Source organism: Amblyraja radiata, chromosome 31 (assembly GCF_010909765.2).
Source record: "Amblyraja radiata isolate CabotCenter1 chromosome 31, sAmbRad1.1.pri, whole genome shotgun sequence".
Lineage (NCBI taxonomy): Eukaryota > Metazoa > Chordata > Chondrichthyes > Rajiformes > Rajidae > Amblyraja > Amblyraja radiata.
In genome coordinates, this window is record NC_045986.1 from 25,196,914 (window position 1) to 25,219,463 (window position 22,550).

The 22,550-nt window shown below is 46.9% G+C and overlaps 1 protein-coding gene across 5 annotated transcripts in view; it reads left to right on the forward strand.

Moving 5' to 3' along the window:
• Window positions 1-18,874, forward strand: part of chd5 (chromodomain helicase DNA binding protein 5) — a 71,180-nt gene extending 52,306 nt beyond the window's left edge. For 4 of the 5 annotated variants that reach the window (XM_033048161.1, XM_033048164.1, XM_033048163.1 and 1 more), the window contains 10 exons: window positions 2,741-2,906; window positions 3,653-3,714; window positions 4,756-4,894; window positions 6,091-6,237; window positions 6,925-7,033; window positions 8,206-8,338; window positions 10,150-10,345; window positions 14,607-14,767; window positions 15,070-15,196; window positions 16,232-18,874. In XM_033048161.1, the coding sequence (XP_032904052.1) occupies window positions 2,741-2,906; window positions 3,653-3,714; window positions 4,756-4,894; window positions 6,091-6,237; window positions 6,925-7,033; window positions 8,206-8,338; window positions 10,150-10,345; window positions 14,607-14,767; window positions 15,070-15,196; window positions 16,232-16,350 (1,359 nt within the window). In that variant the 3' untranslated portion in view covers window positions 16,351-18,874. The remainder of the gene's footprint in view (window positions 1-2,740; window positions 2,907-3,652; window positions 3,715-4,755; window positions 4,895-6,090; window positions 6,238-6,924; window positions 7,034-8,205; window positions 8,339-10,149; window positions 10,346-14,606; window positions 14,768-15,069; window positions 15,197-16,231) is intronic. The other variant, XM_033048162.1, reaches the window with a different exon arrangement.
• Window positions 18,875-22,550: the final 3,676 nt, after the last annotated feature.

Below are 22,550 nucleotides of genomic sequence, written 5' to 3' on the forward strand. Positions count from 1 at the left end.
GTGGGCAGATCATAAAGTCCCTCTCCTCTTGACAGTTGTGTGGGTAGGACAGATTTAGTTTTAGTTTAGAGATGCAGCATATAAACAGGCCCTTTGGCCCTCCTGTACACCAGTTCTATCCCACAGATTAGGGACAATTTACAGAGGCCATTAACCTATTACCTGCATGTCTTTGAAATGTGGGAGGAAACGTGGTGACACAGAGAACATACAAACTCCGTACAGACAGTGCCTGCAGCCAGGATCGAACCCAGGTCTCTGGCGCTGAGGGGAGCAACTCGACCATTGTGCCACCATGCCGCCAGGTGGGAGTATCAGAGGTTTGAGAACTTGTCTGATGCACTTCAGATGCATTTGGTTCAGTGGAAGCAGGGATTGAATTTCATTCTGAGGAAGGGTCCCGACCAAACCGTGGTCTGCCCATCTCCTCCACAGATGCTGCCTGACCCGCTGAGTTCCTCCAGCACTTGGTGTTTTTGCTCAAGGATTGAATTGTAGCTCTGGCAGCCAACATGAACCATGTACATAAAACAGTAAAATGTGGGAGATGTCCACTGGGTCAGAGAGTGAAGGGATTCACAATTGTTTATATATTTTCAGTCTCAGTGAACTCAGAATGCCGGCAGTACTGCCCACTAGTGGCAGTGCAAGTAGTAGCAGGACCTGGCAGGTTGACTTTTGACCAGAGGGGACTACTCACTAATTCAACAGCAACTTAATCTAATCTTGCCCCAGTTATAAGGAGACATACACATTTATGTCTCGTTAATTAATAAAATATCGGCTTCAGTCTGAGGAAGGGTCTCGACCCGAAATGTCACCTGTTCCTTCTCTCCAGGGGTGCTGCCTGACCCGCTGAGTTACTCCAGCATTTTGTGTCTACCTTCGATTTAAACCAGCATCTGCAGTTGTTTCCTACACAAAATACGGGCTTGCCTGATAAACAAAGAAACGTGTGTCGGAAGGTTTACACCGAAGATAGACACAACGTGCTGGAGTAACTCAGCGGGTCAGGCAGCATCTCTGGAGAAAGGGAATAGGGAATATTTCAGGTCAAAACCCTTCCTCAAACTCAAACAAAGAAACATTACTGACTGCATTCTGATAAAGTCGTGTGTTCATATTTTTTGTTAAGTTTTGTGCACATGGTGGCGAATGGAACATTCTGGTAATCAATGACACGCTCCTGAGTGAACGACAGCATAGATTGGACAGAGAGTAAAAGGTTCTCTATTCTCTTCAGTAAATACTCCCTTTGAAGGTGGAGCAAGTCAAATATATAATAAAGCTTGTTGTGTGTAAGGTGGAGCTGCAGATGCTGGTTTCCACCAAAGATATTTAAGGTTAGTTCTGTTGATGACGTTTTGTGGGGAAGGTAAAATCGGGCTGAGCGGGGCTGGGGATCGATAAGGTTGGATAAAGGTCGGGTCTGATGAAGGGTCTTGACCCGAATCGTCACCTATTCCTTTTCTCAAGAGAGATGCTGCCTGACCTGAGTTATAATAATAATAATAATAATAATAATAATAATAATAATAATAATAATAATAATAATAATAATAATAACTTTATTTGTATAGCACATTTAAAAATAACTCATGTTGACCAACATGCTTTACATCAGTGCAGGTACTAGTTTGATACATACAATGGTAGACAGACCTAACAATACATGCATAAACTGTTTACAGCGCCCCTTCAGAGGGTCTCAAAAACACTAAGAAGTAGAAATAGGTTTTGAGTCGTGACTTAAAGGAGTCGATGGTGGGGGTAGTTCTGATGAGGAGCGGGATGCTATTCCAGTCTAGGTACTGCAACCGCTAAAGCGCGGTCACCTCTTACTCCATTTACTCCAGCATTTTGTGTCTCTCTGCCTGTATGATAAAGCTCCCTCGACACCAGTGAATGAAATGTTCCCGGCATTGGTTAGAGGCGGAGCAGAGCTTTATCTGTGACGTTTGATCATGGCGTGTGTGACCAGCTGGATATGGAGCAATGCTCGCTGCATAGTCCAGCAAGCTGGGTAATGTTCCTGGATAGGCGATGTTTACGCTCTGAGTCTGAAGAAGGAACCCGACCCGTAATATCACCAATCCATGTTCTCCATAAATGCTGCCTGATGCAGATTTATTCCAGCACGTTTTGATTGATTGATTGATTGATTGATTATACCTTTAATAATCCTTTACAGGAAATTACAGTGCCACGACAGCTTCAAGACAGACATAACACCACACATTTCCTCAAATAGCTTCCAAACTTAACAAGTTAAAATACAAGTTAAAATACAAGTTAAAATACAATTAATTTAAAAAAGTGCAGTTATTTATGCGCATTATATAACCTTATAGCAGCTGGTAAACAGGACTTCCTATGTCTCTCAGTTTTGCACATTGGTGCAATCAGTCTCTGACTGAAGATGCTGCTCTTGATCACCTTCAGGGCATGGAGTGGGTGAGTGGGGTTGGTCATTATTGAACCCAGTTTTGTCGCTTTATAAACCAGCACCTGCAGTTCCTTGTGTCTAGGGTGATGTTCCTGCTGTATGCGTTAGGTCCTGAGGGCGTTTAACAGCTGAAGTGGGTCAGATGGACATTTCCACAACCAGTTCCACGACCACATTTCCTCCCTGTCACCTGTGCCTGGTTTGAGGTTTTACTCTTCCATTGCCCGACCTGTTTTTCTGATGTTTGAGTTGCTTTTCGTCACTAACCTGATCTTTCTGGAAAACACATGTTAGGTGCAGGAGTTTGAATACATCAACGGGAGGTACAGCACGCCCGACATGGTGCCGGAGAGAATGGAGAGCAAGAAGCCCATGGACTGCATCTCCTCCGATTCCAGCACGCCCGTGGCTGCCAGCCCTGCCTGCCCAACCGCCGGGGTGCCAGCCCATTCCTCTACCGGTGGGTCCCGCTGGGTCAGAGTCCAGTGTTGCCTGTCCAAGGCATGAGTGTAACGGTTGGCTGGTGGGACAGGGAGCAAGGGTTGGGGTTGACTGGCCTGAGCATGTTTGGTTGATTCTGACAAGGCACAGGTCAGAACCTTTTTCCCCCAGGGTGGAAATGTCAAAGTCTAGAGAGCATAGCTTTAAGGTGAGAGGGGCAACATTTAAAGGAAATGTACGGGGTGAGTTTTGTTTTACAAAGAGGGTAGAAGTGTCAGGAACACATTGCCATGGGTGGTGGTTGAAGCAGATATGAAATAATATAAGAAATATGATATAAGGAAAGACTGTGCACTTACTCTATCTTGTCCCTTCATGATTTTCTACATCTCTATGAGATGACGCTTCAGCCTCCTGCGCTCCAAGCCTGCCCAACCTCTCCCTGTAGCTCAGGACCTCTCGACCTGGCAATGTCCTCATCACATCTCTATGAAGGGCAGCGGGGGGGCACGAGCCCAGTGGGGGCCAAGAAGTGGAATTGAAGGGTGATGTGGACACACACACGCACGCACACCACCATCTAGCTTCAAGGACGGGGTGGTACGTCTGCAGGAAGTGGGTCAGTGGTTTAACCCAGGGCAATGAGCCTTGGCCATCCTGCTGCTGCTGGGCCAGTCGCTCTGTGGGGGGTGGGGGAACCCCTTGAAGCTGCGGCAAGCAATGCTGCAGGTTTAACCTGACCAAAACAATTCTCTTCCCTCTCAGAGAAGAACGGCTGCTGTGCAGAGATGATGGATGATGGCGAGAGGGAGAAGGAAGAGACCGAGGCAAGTATTGAAGGGCAAAGTGAATCTCACTGCCTGAAAGTACAGTAACTGCTGCACTTGGTTCAATGGTTCTTTATTGCCACATGTACAGACGTACAATTATACATTTTTTTTTTACATAGAGTTCAGCAAATTTTGTCATATTTTGTCACAGTCCCCGATTAATAGAAAGGAATTTAGAAATAGTCCACATAGACTGCGTGCAAGAGTCGCCAGGTTTTGGCGCCATTTTCAAAGACCGGTCCGTGACCCTCTGTATTGTGGAGTGTGCCTGATCAGGTGCTGACTATTTTTCACTCTGGCTGCGTAAGATGGTGTCGGCCAAAAGCTGCACCAGAACTCTGGTCACAACGATGGAATGTGGTAAAAATGGTTTGTGTTGCAGTGGACTACTTGTAACTTTACATGGTTGACTCTGCATACATTGGGTTATGCAAAACAAGGAATATCACTGTGACTTGCAACATGTGACAATAAAATATCATTAGGACGGAGACGAGGAAACATTTTTTCTCACAGAGAGTGGTGAGTTTGTGGAATTCTCTGCCTCAGAGGGCGGTGGAGGCCGGTTCTCTGGATACTTTCAAGAGAGAGCTCGATAGGGCTCTTAAAGATAGCGGAGTCAGGGGATATGGGGAGAAGGGGCACTGATTGGGGATGATCAGCCATGTTCACATTGAATGGCGGTGCTGGCTCGAAGGGCCGAATGGCCTACTCCTGCACCTATTGCCTATGGTCTATCATTCATTCTGAAACATGGGCAGATCACTGAGTTGTGGAAAGAGATCTCACCACGACCCTTCACCAATGGGGCAAGGTTAAAAATACAACAGGTTTTACGGCATGAAGGGTGGAAAGCAGAATTGGGCAGGAGTGGGTCACTGACAGAGGCACAGGACAGGTGGGTTCCCCCAGGGGGAGGGGTCAGCTGGGGGCTAGAGTCAGGGATTCCCCAGGGGGAGAGGTGAGAGGTCGGATTGGGGGGAGGGGCTGGGTCCAGTGCAGCACTGATGTGTTATCCTAATGTTTACCCTGTGGCAGGTTCCCAGTGGAGAGAGAGCTGTTCCAGCCGGTGAGAACCCGCAGGAAGCGGAGAGCAAGAAGCTATTGAGCGAAGCCGGAGCGGAGGAGAGGGGCGAGTTGGAGCTGCTGGAACAGGCGGCATCGCCACAGCCCAAAGGTGCGGCCAGGGGTGGTGCTGACGGTGGGCTGTCGGGCACCCGGGACCCTCCCCCCCCCTCCCTGTCCGGCATTCCCCCCCCCCCCCCCGCTCCCGGCACCAGCACACCCCAAAGGTGCGGGTGGAGGTGGTGCTGAGGAAGGGGTGAAGGGCGCCTGGTCCCATGCTCCCCTCCTCTCGCCAACCTCGCCCTCCCTCTCCACCTGCAACCACCCCCCCCCCCCCCCCCCCGTCCCGCCACACCTACCCTGCACCTCCTCCCTTCACCCCTTCCAGATGTGGTTCAACTGGTTGAGCAGAGAGAAGAATATCAGAGCGCAGAATACAGTGTTATAGTATTGCAGTTACGAAGAGAAAGTCCAAGGTCCGCTTGGAGGTAGGTTGGAAGATCAGGACTACACCCCAGTTTATGGGAGGATTTTTGGATGAGCGTTAAACTTGATCAGTTGCATCTCATCCATGTGACTTGCAGCCTCTGTGCAGGCAGCCGTGTGTGTGTGAGGGAGTGCAGCCGACCCTCAGGACCAGGGTGCCAGGGTCAGGCCCCATGGGGTAGGCTAGGCCACTGGAGGGAGACAAAGCCAGGGCTGTATCCCATGACGTTAGAAACAGAAAATAGGTTCAAGAGTAGGCCACTCGGCCTTTCGAGCTAGCACTGCCATTCGATATTATCATGGCTGATCAGCCAAAATATTCCGGCTTTTCCCCCGTACCCCTTGATCCCCTTAGCTAAATCTAACTCTCTCTTGAAACCCCCACTGCCTTCTGTGGCAGAGAATTCCACAGATTCACAACTCTGGGTTAAAAGGTTTATCCTCATCTCAGTCTTAAATGTCCTTAATCTTAAACTGTGACCCCTGGTTCTGGACTCTCCCAATATCAGGAAAATGTCACCTCATTCTCCCCTGGCCAATTCTCTAAGAATTTTATATGTTTCTACAAGATCCCCTCTCATCCTTCTAAATTCCAGTGAATACAAGCCCAGTCGACCCACTCTTTCATCATACGTCTGTCCCGCCATCCCAGGAATTAACCAGGACTTAACCTGGTGTTGCTGGTCCCTGCCGTTTGGTCCATGGCCAGGGAGAGACTGTCTCTGGCGTCACGACTCTACCTGTGATGGTTCTGCTGCCGCTGGGCTGGAGACGGCGGGAGGTGAACGTTGCCGGGAGAGGTTTAACCCGACTTTCCTTCAGCAGCCGAGGACACGACTGAGGACAAAGAAGTCGCAGAGAGTCTGCAGAATGGAGAACTCGCAAAGGAGGTGAAGGAGGACGAGGCCAGGAAGGATCAGTCTGGCAAAGGGAAGTTTATGTTCAACATCGCTGACGGGGGTTTCACAGGTACCGGACCCTGCCCGCCTGGTCTATAAAACCCCACGGACCCCACTGCCCAGTCTAGAAACCCGCAGTCCCCTCCCGCCCCATGCACCCCACCCACCTGGTCTATAAACCCCACCCACAGATTCCATCGCCCGGTCTATAAACCCCACCACCCCGCTGCCCCCGTTTCTGTGACGTGAACAGTGAGGAAGAACAAGATTAATTCTCTCATCACGTCTCCTGCTTCCCTCAGCTGCCGTAGTGCTGGTGGACCTCCCCTCACTCCCTCACTCCTACCCTAACCTGTATCCACCTATCACTCGCCAGGCTGTGTCCCTCCCCCACCTCTCTTCCAACTTTCTCCCTCATACTACAATCAGTCTGAAGAAGAGTCTCGACCCGAAATGTCGTCTGTCCATTCCCTCCACAGATGCTGCCTGACCCACTGAGTTCCTCCAGCGCTTTGTGTTTTGAACCAGATTCATTATCTCGTCACGTCCCTGCCTCCCTGAGCCCGGGTCAGTTCAGGTGTAACCCCCCCCCCCCCCCCCCTCCCACCCCACTCCTCCCACCGGGAACGTTTCTCGGTCGGGAGCGCGAGGGTTCAGAGATGGGTGACGGAGCTGAGGACTCCGTTACATCAGCGCTGGGCTCGGAGCCTGCACGGGCCGTCGCTGCAAGGAACCACTTTGCCTTTTGCTTTGATAGAACTGCACACGCTTTGGCAGAACGAAGAGCGAGCTGCCGTCTCTTCCGGAAAGATCTACGATATCTGGCACAGGAGGCACGACTACTGGCTGCTGGCTGGCATCGTTGCGTATCCTCTTCCTGACCCTGGGGAGGGGTGGTGGGGAGGGTGGGTGGTGGGGGGTGGTCAGGGCACCGGGAGCCTCACAGAGAGGAGGATTCAGAGCTGCCGTGGGGACTCGTGGTCACAGGCTGACGTTGGACTTGCACTGTGGACATTCCATGCTCCATCAGAAACTCGTCCCAAAATCTTCCAGCTTCATCACTTTATCCTCATCCTCTCTTCTTCCTTTGTTTAGCTTCACTTCTCCTTCAATACAACCTCTCAACCCAGACACACTGCAAGCGGAGCTGTCATCGTTGCTCACCTTCCCTTCACGACACTGAAAGACACTTGGACTGTACATGGATAGGAAAGTCTTAGAGGCAAATGGGTCTAGCTTAGAAGTGGCATCTTGGTCAGTACGCAAGGGTTGGGCCAAAGGGTCGTTTGTGTTGTATGACTCTCCCTGGAAGATTTCAGCTCTTCACACTTTTGTTTGCTCTTTTTCCTCCTGTTCAATCCTTCCTGCAGTTTGTAATGTCCTGGCAAATGTTCCTGTACCTTTCCCGGTGCCTGTATATTCCTTTTCGAGAAATGAAGACCAAAGCCCTTCAAGAAGTTGAGTCTAAAGCTCTTGAGACTTGTCTCGACCCGAAACGCCAGCCATTCCTTCTCTCGAGGGATGCTGCCTGTCCAGCATCTACAGTTCTTTCCGAGACACATCTTCTCACCTAGATGAATTACTTCCTTATTTTTCAGGAAAAACTGGAACATGCACAGGGAGCTGGTGTGAAACAGCAAATGTCACATTTGTGCATTAAAGCCAAGTAGCAAAGGCATTTTCTGTGCCGAACATGTGCAGAATTTGCTATGGGACTTTTTAATGGGAAAGTCACGAGGGAGATTTCAAGCAAAGTGCTCCGTTAACTCAGCCACTAGACACGAGTGAATCGGAACTGTTGTAGACTATCCCAACGTTTAAGAAACAGTAAGACAGGTACATGGATGGGACAGGTTTAGAGGGATATGGGCCAAACATGGGCAGGTGGGACTAGCGTAGTTGGGGCAAGTTGGGCCGAAGAGCCTGTTTCCACGCTGTATGACTCTATAACTTATCCGTTCATCCTGAGTCTCGTGCAAGCACCTCGTCTTCCCCCGGTCGTTCCCCACGTTCTGCTTTTCTTAACGTTTCTGTGCAGCCATGGGTACGCCCGGTGGCAGGACATCCAAAACGACCCCAGATACACCATCATCAATGAACCTTTCAAGGCCGAGATGAACAAGGGCAACTTCCTGGAAATGAAGAACAAATTCCTCGCCAGGAGGTTCAAGGTAAATCAGCCGTGGGCCCCAACAGCTGCTACGTTTTATTATTCATTATTTTTTAGACCGGGGCAGTTTTTTATTGCCCATCCCTCCTTGGTCCATTTCGGAGAGAGCATGTGGGAGTTGCCTGCAGTGGTGGGTCCACAGGGGAGGGGGCTGGGGGGGCAGGTTGGCACCGCTCCCCCCGCAGGGCATTGATGTACAGATATCTGCTGCTTCGGTGGTGATCATCACTGATGATCAGGTTGTTCACTGCTGACATTGTACATTGGACACAAGGGGCAGCTTCCACTCTCACTGGGAAGGAGTCAGTGATTCCTGGAATTCCTGGCTGGAAAATAACACCAAACCCCATCACTGAATGCATCATTTTAGTTTTTTGTAGAGATACAGCATGGAAACAGGCCCTTCAGCCCTCCAGGCCCCACGTTGACCATTAATCACCCATACTCTAGTTCCATGTTATCCCAATTTTGCATCCTCCACACTAGCGGCAATTTATAGAAGCCAATTAACCTGAAAATCCGCATCAATGGAATGTGGGTGGACACCTGGACACCCGGCGGAAACCCACGTGGTCACAATGAGAATGTGCAGATTCTGTACAGAGAGCATCTGTAGTCAGGATTGAACCTGGGTCTCTAGTGCCGTGAGGCAGTAGCTCTACTGCTGCGCAATTGTAGCGCCGCAAGTTCTTGGTGTCTGTCACAGACTGGTGTCTTGAAGTCAGTGATTTTCATGCATCGCTCAACCCTTGGGCTGGGGTGGGAAATATACGTGCTGTAAGGTACCGTGCTGATGGTACCTGGGGTGGCAACTTCACATCTAAGTATTGGGGTCTCAACCAAACTGTTGGCAGTCTGAGATCTCTCTCTGCCCCTGCTTCCTTGCCACTCCCCCCCCCCAATCTTCACTTTACCCCCCCCCCCCCACCTCTGAGATGCACACATGCTGTGGTTGTGCACGCCTGTGAACAGGATCTATTTCCAGTTGCATTAGAGTCAGGGGCTTGTGCGGTTGATGTGACATGTAGATCCAGAGCAGCCGTGTGGGAACACAATGGGCACCACCCCCTCCCGCTTTCCCAGGAATGTTCAAGTCCCTGGGCACATATCGAAAAGCTGGAAATCTTCCCGTATTTATCCCGTAACCCACAGTTCAATTATCTGGTTGTTATTTAAACCAAATATGTTTGCAATGTCAAGGTTAGCGGCCGTGTGTTCTACATTTACTAACTCTGGGACTCTGTGGCTGTGAAGGATGATTCAGTTCTTCATTCATCTGTTTTTTGCTCCTCTCACACCATTCCCCATGCCCCCTCCTTCCCCTGTCCCACTTGACCCTTGTACCCTCCACTTCTCTCCTGCACGATACTCCTGGTATCTGAAGAAGGGTTTCGGCCCAAAACGTTGCCTATTTCCTTCGCTCCATAGATGCTGCTGCACCCGCTGAGTGGAGTTTTTGTGTACCTTCGATTTCCCAGCATCTGCAGTTCCCTCTTAAACTCCTGGTAAGTGCCCTGGATCAGAAGCCCTGCCCCGCTCCCCCACCCTCTGTGTTTATGAAGGAACTGCAGATGCTGGAAAATCAAAGGTGGACAAAAGTGCTGTAGAAACCTTTGCTCCATAGATGCTGCTGTCCCCCACCCTCTGTCCTCCTCCCCTTTGCTTTGTTTCTCACTGATGGACCTTGTTGGGATGTTGGTGAGACCCTGGGTCAGTGGTGGGTGGGTGGATGGGGATGGAGGGAGTGTCGCTGACCATTTACACTGATTCCCCTCCCCCCCCCCCCTCCTGTCTCCTTTTTGCCAACATCAGCTCCTGGAGCAGGCCCTGGTGATTGAAGAGCAACTGCGGAGAGCTGCGTACCTCAACATGACCCAGGACCCCAACCACCCCGCCATGGCACTCAACGCCCGCTTTGCCGAGGTGGAATGCTTGGCCGAGAGTCACCAGCACCTCTCCAAGGAGTCTCTGGCCGGCAACAAGCCTGCCAATGCCGTGCTGCACAAAGGTTTGTCACATGATCTCGGGCATCCCCTCCCATCCACCTCCCGTCTCCATAGTGACCACTCAGACAGGTCCTGGACATCGTAGAGATTGAAAGATAAGAGAATAGTTTCAGCACCACTGGCCCCGCATTATCTTGTAAAAATTGTTTCTTTTTTTTTAGCGAATCTGCTAATAAATTCAGCTTTTTTGTAATGAAGTGCCTCTGGTGTAATTGTGATCTTCATTTATTTTTGGATAAACCAAGTACTCGATGCATCAGAGGTGTGTGCTGACAAGTCTGACAGTCAGGCCAAGCCTGAGACAAGCTGCCTCTACCTGTCCACAGGTTCCAGGTACAGAAGATGCTTCTCAGTGGAGTGATGGGCTGGGTCGGGGAGGGGGTGAAAGTTAACGAGTAGTTTTAAGGCTTTGGGGGCTTTGTTGTATCGGCCTTGGTCGGGTGTGATTCAGTGAGGATTGACCTGCAATGTATTACCTACCTATGTTTGTACCTGCTCTGGCAGCGTTTAATGGGACAGGAGACACAAAGGACTGCAGATGCTGGAACCCTGAGCGAAACACAAAATGCTGGAGGAACTCAGCGAGTCAGGCAGCATCTGTGGACGGAATGGACAATGTTTCAGTTCAGGACGCTTCTTCAGACCCAAATCGCTGTCAATCCATTCCCTCTGCAGATGCTGCCTGAGCTGCTGAGTTCCCCCAGCAATGAGAGCTGGACTGCTCGGTCCATCGAGCTTGGACCACACTAACTCTAAAGCTTGGATCACCACACCTCCGTGAATGGCACTGGGTCGTCATTGACCAACTCCACCAGCAGGGGGAGCAGCTGGTTCATTCCTGTTTGGAATTATTTATGGTGGAAATTCGACAATAAGCAAAATAAATCTCCTACTAAAGTGGATTTGTTTAAGCTGGAAGGCCCGTGGACTGCGGCCTTCACACCTCGCTGTTGAATGGATAAATCACAGTGAGCGCCTCTGGATGAAGTGGAAATGTGAGTGATTCGTGTCAGAGACCTGATCAACACTCATCATTGAGCTGACCACCAGGGGGCAGATGTGGGCTGCACTGAAACTGCTGTGTGTGAGGGACAATGTCTTGCTGGAACTGTACCCCACACATATTATACCAGTGCCTAGGGACGGTGGTCCTGTGTGGCACAAGGAATATAACCTGTACGACACAAAGTATACTCTTTGTTATCTACCTTCCTGTGTGAAATCTCTCCCCTTCACGGGAGTCATTGTCATTTGTACCAAAATAGAACAATGATGCAGAAATTTACTGTTATGCTCCAAAAAATGCCTCATCACTGTCGCTCCTCCCTCTATTGATCAAACTGCAGCCTGAGAATCTGTGCAATGGCTACTATTCCCAACGCAGTTAATATTCGAGTTTGCCTCCCATCCACTGACCCCTTTTTCTCAGCAACATCATCCAGAAACACTGTAAATTTCTTTAGCTCTGGGCATCACATTGCTTTACCTGCCCACCGCCCCTCAACCCCATCACCGCCTCATTGCTGGGCTCTTTGCTGATACAGAACGGCATGTCCTCTCTCCCACTGCTCTCTGATGCTGAGCTGGCTGGTACAAAGCCAAGCATCATTTTCGGCCCCAGACTCCACTTTGGATTCACTTCCACCGCCCTTGTAACATTACCCAGCTCTCGCCTCATCTCAGCTGCAGAAACCTTCACCCAAGTCCTTCCTGTCTCTACAATTGACCATTAAATCTTCTCCTAGTCAGACTCCCATCTCCATAAACTTGAGTTCGACCAAATTTCTGCCCACAGCCATTTGCTCCACTCCCTTGCATTAGAGAAAAGCTCCGGTTTAAAATCGGGATTGTTTCCACATTGTTCCTGAGTCTCACCCACCCCATCTCCGTGGTCTCAATACACCAGGCTGAGAACTCTGCACTATCGAGCTCTTGCAATCCATTGGAGTTTGTACCTTTGGTTACTGAGGTTTGTAACTCTCGAATTTCTTGCACTAACTCATGCCCCATAAAATGACCCCTTTCAGCAAGCTCAGCCATCTTTCCTGCCGCGAACTTTGTGGATTTTGTTTGATAATGCTCCTGTAAGTCACCTCTATGTTTTATTACGATAAAAGTGTTGTGTAAGTTGTTATTTGGGGATGTGTATATGGGGATAATACATTTTCTATTACAATGCACAAAAGTAATATTCTCCTTGTTCTGTGAAACAGAGGCCTAATGTACTCAATGTTGTATATCACATATCACTAGCTAGATCCCTTGAACTGTGCAGCACTGAAGATAGCCATCTAACCTCATGTATCTGTTCCCATTCCCCGTTTTTCTTCCCAACTCCCATGGATTTTGCCATTGTACTAATTTGCACAGTTGTTTTCTGCAAGTTATTGATTTGTCTTCCACCTGTTCAGGTCAGTATATTCCAAAACCTATTGTATAAATGTAAAAACTGCTCACCTTTCATTTGGACCTTAAATCTGAACCCTCTGCTCACCAATTCTCTCATGATTGGAAATAGTTTGTGTCTTTTCAAAGCCCTTCATGATTCTGAGCGCAGGTATTATTGTATCTCTCTGATAAACAGAGCTGGCGACGGAGAATACATACTTCCCATGTTGTAGTCCTGGTAGTAAAACACTTTTTGTAAGCACCAAATGATTCCTCTTGCACCATGCTATCTATGGAAGACGGAGCATGAGTGTGTTTAACCCGTGTAGAACTCATAAACCTGGGTTTAATTGTTCATGACCCTGTTGACTGCTGATGCTATTCTCTGCTGCATTTTTAGATTGGACCATAGAATTCAATGCGATGCAATTGAAAGATGATCTGTACGTATTCAGTTTGAAGAGTAATGAGTTAGGCCAGCTATCTTCTTCCCACCAACCTCCCTTACTGTGCTCTCAATGCCTCTCTGTCTGAATCCTGTCCCTGAGGCACAGAAATAATGAACTAGCTGGAACAGAATCACTGAGAAGGCAGGAGAAACTGAATGCACCCCCTTGTTCCTGAGCCTGGGGTGAGGGGGACAGCTGAACTGTCGGTGAGAAAAGAATGGGAGTCAAAACAGCAGTTCCTGGAAATCTGAAATACAAGCAGATTTTCCAGCTTTGTTTATTTTAGAAGTGGAATGGAAGCGAGTTTTATTCTCTCCCCCTTCCCTCCTTTCCCTCCGACCAAGATTTTTATAATTGTGTTTAAGAAGGAGCTGCAGATGCTGGAAAATCAAAGGTACACAAAAATGCTGGAGAAACTCAGCGGGTGCAGCAGCATCTATGGAGCGAAGGAAATAGGCAACGTTTCGTCCCGAAACGTTGCCTATTTCCTTCGCTCCATAGATGCTGCTGCACCCGCTGAGTTTCTCCAGCATTTTTGTGTACCTTTTTATAATTGTGGTTAAGTTAAGCAAACTGAGCCTGAGGTTGTACCTGGACCAGCTCAGGTTAAAACCACTGATCTGAAGAGATTGTGTCCCTTCACCCCCCCAAGGCAGCCAGCTCTCCCCTGCAGCTCGGCAATGAAGGGCAGCTGTGTCCGAACGCTAATCTTGGGGTTGGAAGTCCTCGGCGAGATTGAATTTTATTGGCTGCTCAAATTAGCCGAGAAGCAGCTTTCTCAAACCTTTTCCCTTCCCGGGTTCCAGTGCAGGTGAGGCGTCTGTCTCTTCAGAGGTTGGTTAAGAAGCATGTTGACGTGAGACTGGAGTTAGAGGCGCAGACTAGGGAAAGTCCGTCCTTTAGAGAACAGTGTGTGGTTACAACTTTATGCTCGCTCTCCCTCATGCCAGATCCTTAGTTTTTTTTCTAAATTTAATTTCACAGACTTTTGTTTTAGGACCTAAACTCCTCGAGAAACATACCCAGTGCCCCTGTGAGCTCTATACAGCAGCTGGATAGCAGTTCAGAATGTTGGCTATTCTATGATTCATTCTGCACAATCTATTATTTCTTCAGTCCACACACAAAGATTAGGACTCACAACGGGGATGCAGCAGAACTGAGTCCATCTAAAGGCAAGTTGCCGAGCATATTAGAGCCAAGTTGGACAGAGGATAAGGACGTAGATGGTCTGTGAGTAGCAGCAGGGTTATTGGTGGCTGCAGTTGCTGCTCCTGTCACCACCTCCCTCCTGACTATGGCCCTGCTTGGTGTGCGCTGTTACTGTGATGGATGGAGCCACAGCCTTGCTGTTGCTGGCGTGTGTCCCCTGCTGAAACCCTGGCCCTGAGCACCTTGCCCTTTCTCTGCTTCTTGTTTGTTCCAGTCCTGAATCAGCTGGAGGAGCTGCTGAGTGACATGAAGGCAGACGTGACCAGGTTGCCCAACATGTTGTCCCGGGTCCCGCCGGTCGCTGCGAGGCTACAGATGTCCGAGCGAAGTATCCTAAGTCAACTTGCCAACCGGGGCACCGAGCCCCAGCAGCAGGTGAGGGAGCGGATGTTCTGTGGCATTATTATGGTGCAAACTCTCTTCTTATTAATAAGAAAGGTATTTCCTCCTGTGGTGTTACCCGAACCATGAGGGCAGGTACAGTAAAGCTCCTTGTTTGTGGAGGGTGAGTGTGTTTACACTGGGTGATATGAGCAATGCAAAGCACAAATGGCCAGTGTCCGTGACACTTGGTCAATGCCTTCAGACAAGTAGGGGGAATCTGATGGTTAATGTTGTGATCCACTCTGCATTTGATTTCCTGGTTAATTTTTGTTCAAACACACCATGTCTTGCAGCCGTTCCCACAGGGCCAGTACGGAGCAGCACAGATGTACAGTAACAACTTTGGGCCCAGCTTCCGGGGGCCGGGCACAGGAGCACTCGTCAACTACAACCAGATGCCACTGGGTCCCTACATCAGTGGTAGGTGCTAGACATACAGAATCTTGTGTCGAAATTCTACAACTACAAATCTGTAAAGTAGGGGCTTACTTGTATCAGTGAATGTGACCATGAGGCATCTCATGACCTATGTCTCGGAACTACATGAAATTATGCAGATTTGGATAAAATATAATTGTGAAGGAAGTAATAACTCGTCAGTGCAAAAGTTGCACATTTATTAATTAAACTAATTGGAAAATGAAATCAAAAAAGCGCCATTACCTTTATTCCTTGGAAACCTTGTAATTGTTTTGATGTAATGAGGAGGCAGCCATGATCCCAGGGTCCTCGCTGCCTAGCGACCATAAAACAAAGCGCGGGATTGATCGATTTGCATCCAACCTCAATGTCAAACGTGCATTGATAGGACAATTACTACTCGAAAAATTTGAGGTTTTTCTCATATTTCTTAAACATGTGCAGTTTGACGAGTTTCAGGTGTGATTTATATAATATTTTTACACATAATGTTAAAAATTCAGGTTGTTCCGTGAGTTGGGTCACGAACCTGAACAAAAAAGCTCCTCGGCCCGCAGCCTATGTGCAGAGAATCAGGATAATCCGGGCAGAAATCTCACTGGCCTCTTGGACACTGATCTAGATTAAGTGATTGTCCTGAGGGAACTTTAGGATTACACACCATGGTAAATGCAGCTCCTTTGAGCCAAATAATGAATAAAACTAAACGTCTCTGGTGAAATAGTGCGCTATAAACCCCAGAGGGCATCCTGCCTGGCTATGATGCCTGCTTCCTTTGACTCTGTCTTTAGCTACCAAAGTGCCACCTGAAATTCCTCCACATGCATCTCTTGTCCCCACATCAAGATGCTCCTCAGAAACTCTTTAACCAAAGAGATTGGACATAAAGTCTGACCCTGAATAAGTTCTTGTTTGTTATGGAACAGAGAAACACCACGGAAAGCTTCATTAAGTGAAAGGCACTGTAGAAATTATATGGGGGAAACAAAAAACAGAGGGAAGAAAATATACTAAATGAATTCTATTTGTTTGCAGCAACCACAAATATTTCTGCTGTGAGTGTACAGGATAAAAAGCACTTGTCAGAAGGATTGAAAGAACTGGAAGGAGAAAGGAAAGATAAAGTCAGTGATGTAATCTGCATCGAAGATTGACAACAAGTCCCCAGGATCAGCTCGGGCTGACAGCAGTTACAAGCACCACGCTCCTGGCCATCACTAAACATTCTTTGGACACATCAAGTGTTTTTGTCTGGGGAGAGGGTGGTGGGTGAGCAGGTGGGAGTGCTGTGCTCACTTGTACATATTTGCACTTACTTTGCACGCTCGTGGAAGGCTGTTCCTGTTGCATTGAGTGTTGTTTCAGGGAGAAGAACGCCAGAGGATAGGGACAAGAAAAACACCCTCCCAACCAGAACATGGAAAGTCTGGAGCGGATTCTCCAGATCCTGCTCAGCGTCTTATCCCTTCTCACCATCATTAATACCCACTACCTTCCATGGTGTACAGTCCCTAAACTACCTCCCCCCAGCTACAGTGTACTCTTCCTAACCCCATCCCTCCTCTAATGGCCCACTAGTGTTCTGCCCCCAACCAAAGTATTATGACCCTAACCCACCCCACATACGCCCAAAGGTGTATGAACTAGCCCAGTATAATCTGCCATAAATAACTACCACTGTCAATCACCCTCTGTTTCATATACCATCCTGGGTCCCAGAGAACCCCAGCCAGAACTCCCCTGCTCCCTTGAATACCCTGGATTCCTGTGAAAAGAGGCACAAGTCGTGCATTGGTTTGGGGACGGGATACACGACTCCGGTACCCTGCATTCCAGATAGGAAGCCCACAGCTTGGATGTTGTACACTGGGCCTAGTTCAGCCTGCTTTGGAACAAAGAACACATCTCCTTGTTCTGCTTCAGGGTTCATTGTTCTCGACAGCTCTCCCGTATTCACAAGGCAGAGCCTTCACTTCCCCCCATGCGGCATCCCTATTGAAGTATTTTGAGGTTCTGGAACCAATTAGTGCCATTGTACTATCTTGTAGTTTTACCACACACCGGAAAACACTCCTTATACAAGTGCTCTGTCCAGTCGGTCTCGTATGTTACTGATAATCTGGAGGTATTTGTCTGGAATTATCTTGGATTAGCAGGTTGCAACTCTGTGCAGTGCAGAGATTCAGCTACTAATTAGAGAAATCCTGGTCATGCCTCCAGGTGGCAAGAGTTTGGGCAAGACCAGGACTGAACTCAGCAATAAGTCTCCCCCAGTCACTGTTGATGTCAAGGACAATAAATGGTCTAAGGTTCAGGCACCAGTGGGCTGCCAAGGACCCTGGCATTCGTCTTTCCTTAACCCACCGTCCTAGAACTCAACTATCCTGGCGCCACGGAACCCACAACCTGGTCAGACGTCAGGAGAGGGGGGAAGAATCCCAAATCTCATTGCTATTGTTAATCACTCTTCCTGGTGAATGTTTGTATGAAACTCCTCATGCAATTTTTTTTTATGCCAAATGTCAAATTTAGTTGGTTTATTATACTCGTGGAGAGACTTGAATATTGGGATTTCAGTCACCGTTTGCAACTAAATTATATAAATTGGGGTGAAGTGCTGTAACTCAGGTGTCAGCTTTTGAAAATGACCCTTTCAGAGTTTGTCTGTGAAGCCCCTTCCCACACAGTCCATCCCTCCCTTGTTATCCTTCCTTTTGTCCTCTGTATGTTAAGATTACTGCAGAAATAGAAATCTTCCTATTCACACTGTTCTTCATTCTTTCTTCGTTCTCTCATTCCTGCTTCCCTCCCATCCATGCTTTCATTTGCCTCTTTTCTCCTTACTAGCCTCCTCTGTGAAGGTACTAATTGTTCTGGGTGCTTAAAGTCAATGTCCTTCATTTTTCACCCAGTGCCCAGATGTCATGGGCTAGTGCTGGTGACGTGCCTGGCCCAGGAATGGGAGGGAGAAAGCTGTCCTAAAGCTGTATCTGATCCAAGGCAATGGTCCAGAACAGCACTGCACAAGGACCGTTCTAGTTCTAGTAGTAACTGAAAATCAGCAAAGCAAGACAAAATCATCAACCTTGTTTACTAGACACTACCCAATCACAGTTATGCTAACTCTTGGAAAAGGTCAATTTCTCTGCAAATTCATTTCAGATTTCTTAAGCCAATTAATTAAGCCTCTGGGCTGATGTGAAATTGGAAACATGCTGGCAACCAGACACAAGAATCTGGAGTTATAAATCCCAATTAGAGGTTATACTTCTACATTTTGCCACATTCTCCTTTGCCAATAGTTCAGCCCTGCTTCCCCATCTATCTCCATTCCAATGGAAGGCTGTTGGTTTGAGGGTAACTTGATAAAGCATCTTTTTGCTTAAGTGTTATGTTATAAATGGCAGGTATTGTACTGTTCACTTAATACCTGGGAGACCTATTGAGAGAAATTCCTGCCATTTGCACATACCTGTTCAAATCCCAGTGTTTTAACTTGTTTATTTTTTTTAAACTACCTTGTCAGTTGTTATTGTATTTTCCAATTCTGTGTACAGAATATTACTGCTGTTCTACTTGATTAATAAGCTATTTGGTAAGAAAGTCTCTCTAAAATTGAAAGGCTTTAAGTTGACTGTATAGACTCGAAGTGCATCTTAATACAGTCCCTAAAAACAATATGACTATGTGCTCCTTTCTCGTTCATCTAATCCTCTGCATCAGTTGAGACTGACGCTAATGTGTGTTCAATGATTACTTACAGAGCTGTAAACCAAGATGTTTCCCCACTGCTGGTTTGTTGGGGAAACTGGTGTGTTCTGCTGGTGAGTCATTTGGGTCACACTGCGAGCTATAGTGAGGGGAAAGAGGTGAAGGGGATTGCAACGGCACAAGGATTCACTCTGTGCAGCATATGTGGGCGAGACGATGCCAAACCAATCAGATGGGATGGGGACTGGGAGGAATGGTTACAATAAACTGGCCTTAAAACCTCAAATCTGAAAATCAGAGGAGTATCAAAGCAGCACTTTTTCATGAGACCTACACACTTTCTCACTAGGTTGTGGATACTGAGGGACACTCAGATATGGTTTTTGAAAAGTTCTCACCAAGCTTGGATGCTCAATAACATTAAAGCCCATATGTCACAGAAAGAGACGTATTTGATTCAAAACTGGCCGTGGAACAGGAAGCAAAGGGTTATGGTTGATGAGTGCTTTTGTGACCAAGACTGTTCCCAGTGATGTTCCACAAGACTTGTGTTTGGTCCCTTCTGTTTGTTATTCATGGTCTGCACTTAAATGTATGATGGATGGATACGTTTGCAGAAGATACAAACATTGTCCATTTGGTTGACAGTGAGCAGCAGAGCTTTAAACTGATGTAGTCAACTGGTCAATGAGAATACATATTGGGCAGTTGGATTTAGGATGGTGTTAAGAAAATACACAATAACTGCTGAGAAACACAGGAATCATCCATTTTATGTCCACAGAAACTTAAAGGCAGGAGGACAAGTCAAATAGTAAGTAAAAAGGCATGAGATGCTTTTGCTCATTGGCTGAGACAATGAAAAGAAATAAGGTTATAGTACAGTCATTCTGGGCGAGTTTTTTTTTTAAAGAACATAGCGCTGAGTGGAGATTTAAGAGTGTAAAATTGAAGGGTGTGGTTAAAGTAATTAAAAAAGGCTGTTTCTGTAGCACAGGGGTAAAATCCAGGTGGCAAGGCTTAATTAGGATTAGAGGGAATTAGAGTCTGCACATATCTGTTTTAGGGACCAGAACCTAATACCTCTTCTTGCTTATGGCGTGCACAGTCTAAAGTTGTAGGACAACTTGTTCTATTTGATCTTATTTGTGCACACCAGGCTGATTGCATTCGTCAAAACAGGGCGGATCACGTGAAGGTTGCAATCTCCCACCCCAACCTAATACCTAAAGCATTGTGGAGGCAGAAACCCTCATCACTTTAGAATGGTACTTTGAAGTGGGCATGGAAAGCTGTTGGCTGCAAGGTTGTGGGGCCAGGGACTGAAGGATGAACTGTTTTCTAGTTGTATGTTATGCCCCTGGTTGTTTTTTTTAATTGAAGTGGAACTGTGTATTCTAAAAAACGTATTCATTAACTTGGCATTGATTTTTCAGATGTGATATTTCAATGGAGGTACTGGTGAAGTAGCTTTGAGGGTTGCTGATGCGTGCAGTAGGATAGGAATAGGTTTACTTGAAATAGTGGTAGGTTGAATCTCTTACAATGCAGGAGGCAGGCATTGAACCCCAGGTCTATGGGGTCAGTCCTGTTACTTGACCATTCCCCTCATTTGCTTGTGTCTCTACACATTTTTTTTCCTTCATGTGTCCATCAATTTCCCAATTAACAAATTATGTTACCTTTAAGAGCAATTTATGGTGGATGTGGAGGAAAATAGAGCACATGGAGGAAGCTACACCTGCACAAAGTGAGGGCACTGTATGTGTGTCAAGGTCGGGTTTGAACCCAGGTTTCTTGCCCTATGAGGTGGCAACACTATTTGCTGTGCCAGTGCCACCCTGTTTAGGCAGGGAAATCATGGAATTCATTAGATTCTCCCAGTAACACAATTATGTTTTAATCTCACTGCTTCACTTTCTCGTACATCAGGAAATGAGATCAGTAACGCAAAAAACCCTGGTCCTTTTCAGAGGGTGTTGCAAGAAAAGCTGCACATTCTCCTTGTATCTGATGTTTTTGTTTGGTCCAGTCCTCCAGTGCTTCGAGATCACAATGGTCATCTACAGCCTGGGCTTGAGATCAGACATTCACTTCCACACCATTCTTTCCTCTAAAACCTCTCCTGCATGCCTTTCCTTTCCCTACACCTGCAATTATTGCAGATGGCAATTAAAACACCACCCCTTAAACAACAGCCAACTCCATTTGGGAAAAACACTGCTAGTGTGATGGCTTCCCTGGTGGCCAGCTGCGATGCCGGTGAGGACAGGCCAGGAAAGACATTTAGTTTCACATCGATCTTCAAGTTGGGGGAAGCTGGTTTGCCATTGAGTTGAACTCCCATTCATTATTCAAACATCTCTGCTAGAAAAAAAGAGACAGATGCTGCCTGACCCACTGAGTTACTCCAACACTTTGTATTTTTTCTTGTAAACCAACATCTGCAGTTCCTTCTTTCTACAATCTATGCTGGAGGAATTAAATGTTGGACAGGTTGGTGCTCGATGTGATTAAATAGCTGACAATGTGAAATAATGTACTTTGATCAGAAGGATGAAGTGATTATTGTATGGCACAATTTTGCAGCGTGTCAAGAACATGGGGATCAGAGATAGTGTATGCTCAGCCTACAAAGATGGCAGATCCAGTTGAGAAACATGGAAAAGGAACCTTAACTCCCAATGATGATAGTGCAAAACTAAGTGGTTGTACTGAACCTTCACATCTTGCTGGTTATGTTGAGTATGAAATTCAATTGTGCCATCAATTCTGTTAAGGATATTAGGCCTTGGTTTGGAAGGCATTAGAATGATATCAGAAACTAAATATAGAGATAAACTGGTGAAGTAGTTGTCTTCCTCAGCACACTAACAGCCCGCTATGCCAATGGTTACTGTACCATTTAAACGTATTCTTCTCATTTACTCCAATGCCACATTATCACTGGTTCCACTGTACACCTTTCTTTGTAGACTTTGCCCTCCCTCGGCAGCACACTTTTTTGTGCAGCTTTGTATTGGCCAACTTAAACTTGTTAAACATTGATTTTCTGCAAATGATGTTTACGTCCTTTATTGCTAGTTACATTCTCAAACTTTGTTAAATTTCCCATGTAGGAGTCATACTGACGCTGCCTAATCATGTTATGATTTTCGAATCGCTATATCACAGCATCCTTAATGGTTTTACCACATTTTGCCCGCAAGAGATTCCAGACTAATGTGTCTATCGTAACCTATTGCGGCTTCTTAAACAATAATGATACATTTGGTGCCTTCTAATCTGCGGGGAATTTTGGAATATCATTAATGCTGCATTCACCATCTCTGCAGCTGCCCTTATTCTGACCTTGGAATGGAGGCCATCAGTTTGAGCAAATGTATCCCTTTAACTCTCCAATACAGTTTTAATGACTTCAGTAATTTAATACTCCAATCATTTCCTCCCTTGGATTCACATTTATTTATTACTACTCATATATTGTATTTTTATTTCTTGCTAGTTTCTTATTTTTTCATAAATCTTTTAATAATTCATTGCTGCTTCCCACAATCCATATACCATTTTTTTGATTATAATCAGATCTATATTCAGCTGCGGCTGAATATAAAGCTATAACTAAGGTTAACGTTCTCATGGA